Source organism: Bactrocera neohumeralis, unplaced genomic scaffold, assembly GCF_024586455.1.
Source record: "Bactrocera neohumeralis isolate Rockhampton unplaced genomic scaffold, APGP_CSIRO_Bneo_wtdbg2-racon-allhic-juicebox.fasta_v2 cluster11, whole genome shotgun sequence".
In the NCBI taxonomy this organism is placed as follows: domain Eukaryota; kingdom Metazoa; phylum Arthropoda; class Insecta; order Diptera; family Tephritidae; genus Bactrocera; species Bactrocera neohumeralis.
Genome location: NW_026089624.1, coordinates 10,556,883 through 10,562,540, shown reverse-complemented (window position 1 = coordinate 10,562,540; position 5,658 = coordinate 10,556,883). Strand labels below are relative to the sequence as shown.

The 5,658-nt window shown below is 39.8% G+C and overlaps 1 protein-coding gene across 1 annotated transcript; it reads left to right on the top strand.

Annotated features, from left to right (window-relative positions):
• LOC126765896 (uncharacterized) lies at positions 1-2,067 on the top strand. Its single transcript, XM_050483566.1, has one exon. The coding sequence runs from the start codon at positions 1-3 to the stop codon at positions 2,065-2,067; it is 2,067 nt and encodes a 688-aa protein (XP_050339523.1).
• Positions 2,068-5,658: the final 3,591 nt, after the last annotated feature.

The following is a 5,658-nucleotide window of genomic DNA, read 5'->3' as shown; positions in this document are numbered from 1 at the left end:
ATGGCGGTTATTGGTGTTGAACGAGATGAAATTAGCAAATTTCAAATGGGCAGATATGTGAACTGCAATGAAGCAATCTGGAGAATTTTTTCATTTGCAATTCATGAACGCCATCCTACTGTTGTGCATCTGGCAGCTCATTTGGAGAATGGCCAGCGAGTTTATTTCAACGCAGAGAACATAGTACAGCGAACGGAAATACCACCAGCAACCACTTTAACAAGTTTCTTTGCAACTTGCGCCAGTGATCCGTTCGCGAGAACATTGCTTTACTCGGAGATGCCTCGGTATTATACATGGAATGCATCGTCGAAGAAATGGTTGCACAGGAAGAAGGGCCATCCGGTAGATGGTTATCCAGGTGTTTTTTCAACTGATGCATTGGGAAGAATTTACACAATCCATCCAAAGAACGATGATTGCTTTTACCTACGTTTGCTTTTGATTAATGTACGCGGTTCAACTTCATTTGAATCATTGAGGACTGTAGATGGTACCATTTGTGCAACATTTCGAGAAGCATGTCAACAATTGCAATTGCTTGAACGCGACAGTCACTGGAATCAAACGCTAGCGGATGCAATAGCTTCTTCACCAGCCACTGCAGTTCGTACACTTTTCGCTATTATAATTTCGACATGTCAGCCTTCAAGCCCGCGTCTATTATGGGATACGTACAAAGAAGACATGGCAGAAGATATTTTGCATCGTCTGCGATTAGCGACGAGAAATGTCGACTTACAAATGAACGCTGACATCTACAATGAGGCATTAGTCTTTATTGAAGATTTATGTTTGCTTATGAGTGGAAAACTATTGATTGAAGTTCATATGCCGGCACCAAGTCGTCAAACAAGGGATTTAGTGAGTCGCGAATTGGAACGCGAGCGTGCTTACGCTATAACTCACTTGCAACAACAAGTACAAACAAATGTTCCACTGTTGAATGAACAGCAAAGCAGTGCGTACAATCAGCTAATAAATGATGTAGATAGTGGAAACGGTGGCATATTTTTCCTCGATGCGCACGGCGGGACTGGCAAAACGTTAGGAACGTCTTTAATACTAGCAGCAATACGTGGTCAAGGTGGTATTGCATTAGCACTTGCATCTACCGGGATTGCTGCAACACTGTTAGAAGATGGAAGAATGGCACATTCAGCATTAAAGCTTCCATTAAACTTGCAAATACACGAAAGTCCTGTTTGCAATATTTCAAAGCAATCAGCAATGGCACAAGTTTTAAAAAAATGTAAGTTAATCATATGGGATGAATGCACAATGGCCCACAAACGATCATTAGAAGCACTCGACCGAACACTGAGAGATTTGCGCAACAATAATCGTTGCTTTGGAGGAGTGATGATATTGCTGTCGGGCGACTTAAGACAAACACTTCTCGTGATTCCAAAATCAACAGCGGCGGATGAGCTAAACGCATGTCTGAAGTCATCGCATTTGTGGAGGTTTGTTAAAACCATTTCATTGACCATGAATATGCGAGTTTTGCTGCAAAACGATAGAACTGCGGAGGTTTTTTCAAAAGAGCTGCTGCGAATCGGAAATGGACAAGTTCCGATAGATCCTTGCAGTGGATTAATATCGATTCCAACTACGATTTTCCAATTCACATCTAATAAATATGAACTAATCAGTGTATATCCAAATATTGCTCAAAATTATGGTAACTACGATTGGTTAAGCACGCGCGCAATTTTAGCATCAAAAAATATGGAAGTCAACGACTTGAATTGGACGATTCAAAATCAAATTCCGGGAGATCTGCGGTCATATAAATCAATCGATCGCGTTGAAAATGAAGACGAGGTAGTAAATTACCCAGTGGAGTTCTTAAACTCCTTGATGCCGCCCGGAATGCCGCCTCATAATTTGCGTCTCAAAATTGGGTCTGTAATTATTATGCTACGAAATCTTCATGCTCCCAAACTGTGCAATGGTACTCGACTGATTGTGACCAAGCTAATGGACAATTTAATAGTGGCAATCATTTTGAAAGGCCTGTTCAAGGGAGAGGAGTGCTTACTTCCACGAATTCCATTAACTTAAACAGATTTGCCATTCCAATTCAGACGTTTGCAGTTCCCAGTGAAACTTGCATTTGCGATGACAATAAACAAGTCACAAGGGCAGTCGCTGGAAGTATGCGGCATAAATTTAAAAATGTCTTGCTTTTCACATGGCCAGCTCTATGTGGCGTGTTCCCGTGTTGGAAAACCTTCCTCATTGTTTATTTACGCCGCGGAACAGAAAACCAAAAATATCGTGTACCGTGCAGCCCTAAACTAAATATGTACTAAAATTATATATTTTCGAGACTCGATTAAAACTAATAAAATTGAATGAGAATAGTACAAACTTAATTTTATTAAATTGTCAACAAATCCTGGACGCGATGTGTCAGCATTATTGACAAAAGTAGCATTTTTCAAGCAATTAAATTCAAAAGGCATTAATGTACCCTCGAAAAAAATGTTTATCAGGCAGGTTCTGGCAATTCACTTCCGAGCAAAATTTGTAAAAATTTTGTCAAATTAGGTACAGAAGGTATTTTCCACAAAATTTCACTCGGAAGTAAATTGCAGAACCTGCCTGTATATCATGTTTCTTTATTTAAATTTTTTATCAAAAACAGTTCAAAAAACTCAGCAATAATTTTTTCTTCACTATTTTTCAATATTGGGAATTTGTCAAGGACAAAAAAGGCGGTATTTAAAGTATACACAATTAAATTAGGAAAAATCGTTCATATTCTATTAAAACCAATACCGGTGTAATTTTTGAAATGAAAAAAAAATCTATTTTGGGCAGAATGAAGTTTGCCGGGTCAGCTAGTACATACATATAAGTATCTGCTAGACGCTCGGTCACTTCCCTTCTAGCTTCGATAATATTTCGAATTCCCATCTATAACTTTGGGACATATTCTTAGATAATTTTTAAGAAAATTTAAGCAAAAAAAAATCGATTGTTTGAAGCTTCTAAAGCAGGCTCCCCCCTTAATAAAGATTTCGTATCAGAATTTAGTGATCTTATAAAAAATGAATTGGCAATTTGGCAAATGAAAAGTGATAAATATAAAAATAAAATTGAGAAAAATAAAAGTTGGAATAACTTATTAACGAAATACAAAGAAATAGATAAAAGTGCTCCATTAGAAATAAATTCGAAGAAATGTTCCGCTTCCCTGTCGCACATGTTAACTCTGTGAAGAACGAACGCAAAATGGATTTGTGTGCCGTGTATGGGCAAACGAATTCATTCCGATCGAACGCACTTGTGAGCTCGTGTATGGGCACTTTTAGACAGCTGATTTTGAAATTTGTTTATTTATTAAAACAAAATTAAATAAAAATGGATAAGAGAAAATTATTAATGGCAATTTTAGTATTTTTTGAAAATCAATATAAATTTAACGAAAAAATTCTTTTATTATTAAATTCGTTAAAAGACAATAAAGTGCAATTAAAAGCAATACTTGATAGTAACTCGAAAAAAGTGTGTGAATAAGTAAAGAATATTAAATATATGGTTAGCAAACTGTGCGTTGTTTATTTTCTGCCATCGAAAAATATTCAAATTTGGTTTTGTTATAGCCCTGACAGACGAGCAAAATTAATGCGCATGAAGAAACGCTAATGCGCAGATGGATAAGAAAAAATTATTAATGGCAATTTTGGTATTTTTGAAAATCAATACGAGTATAAATTTATCGAAAAAATTCGTTTATTATTAAACATGATAAAATATAATAAAGTATAATTAAAAGCAATACTTGAATGTAACTCAAAAAAGGTGCGCGAAAAAGTTAAGAATATAGGAAAAATGGATAACAAACTGTGCGTTCTTTATTTTCTGCTATCTAAAAATATTAAAATTTGTTTTTGTTAATATACTTGCACATAATTTAATTAGCAATATAAAACCGCTTACCTCTGATGCTGTAAACACAAAGGAGGCGGCAGACTTCAAGCGACATCTGTCTTCTTCTTCTTAATTGGCGTAGAAACCGCTTAAGCGATTATAGCCGAGTTAACAACAGCGCGCCAGTCGTTTCTTCTTTTCGCTACGTGGCGCCAATTGGATATTCCAAGCGAAGCCAGGTCCTTCTCCACTTGGTCCTTCCAACGGAGCGGAGGTCTTCCTCTTCCTCTGCTTCCCCCGGCGGGTACTGCGTCGAATATTTTCAGAGCTGGAGTGTTTTCGTCCATCCGGACAACATGACCTAGCCAGCGTAGCCGCTGTATTTTAATTCGCTGAACTATGTCGATGTCGTCGTATATCTCGTACAGCTCATCGTTCCATCGAATGCGGTATTCGCCGTGGCTAACACGCAAAGGACCATAAATCTTTCGCAGAACTTTTCTCTCGAAAACTCGCAGCGTCGACTCATCCGTTGTTGACATCGTCCAAGACTCTGCACCATACAGCAGGACGGGAATTATGAGTGACTTATAGAGTTTGGTTTTTATTTGTCGAGAGAGGACTTTGCTTCTCAATTGCCTACTCAGTCCGAAGTAGCACCTGTTGGCAAGAGTTATCCTGCGTTGGATTTCAAGGCTGACATTGTTGGTGGTGTTTACGCTGGTTCCAAGATAGACGAAATTATCTACGACTTCAAAGTTATGACTGTCAACAGTGACGTGAGAGCCAAGTCGCGAATGCGACGACTGTTTGTTTGATGACAGGAGATATTTCGTCTTGCCCTCGTTCACTGCCAGACCCATTTTCTGTGCTTCCTTGTCCAGCCTGGAGAAAGCAGAACTAACGGCGCGGGTGTTGAGGCCGATGATAGCAATATCATCGGCATACGCCAACAGCTGTACACTCTTATAGAAGATGGTACCTTCTCTATTTAGTTCTGCGGCTCGAACTATTTTCTCCAAAAGCAGGTTGAAAAAGTCGCACGATAGGGAATCGCCTTGTCTGAAACCTCGTTTGGTATCGAACGGCTCGGAGAGGTCCTTCCCGATCCTGACGGAGCTTTTGGTGTTACTCAACGTCAGTTTACACAGCCGTATTAGTTTTGCGGGGATACCAAATTCAGACATCGCGGCATAAAGGCAGCTCCTTTTCGTGCTGTCGAAAGCAGCTTTGAAATCGACGAAGGGGTGGTGTGTGTCGATTCTCCTTTCACGGGTCTTTTCAAGATTTGGCGCATGATGAATATCTGGTCGGTTGTTGATTTGCCAGGTCTAAAGCCACACTGATAAGGTCCAATCAGTTTGTTGACGGTGGGCTTTAATCTTTCACACAGTACGCTCGATAGAACCTTATATGCGATGTTGAGGAGGCTAATCCCACGGTAGTTGGCGCAGATTGTGGGGTCTCCTTTTTTATGGATTGGGCATAGCACACTTAAATTCCAATCGTTGGGCATGCTTTCGTCCGACCATATTTTACAAAGAAGCTGATGCATGCACCTTATCAGTTCTTCGCCGCCGTGTTTGAATAGCTCGGCCGGCAATCCGTCGGCTCCTGCCGCTTTGTTGTTCTTCAGGCGGGCAATTGCTATTCGAACTTCTTCATGGTCGGGTAATGGAACGTCTGCTCCATCGTCATCGATTGGGGAATCGGGTTCTCCTTCTCCTGGTGTTGTGCGTTCACTGCCATTCAGCAGGCTGGAGAAGTGTTCCTCCA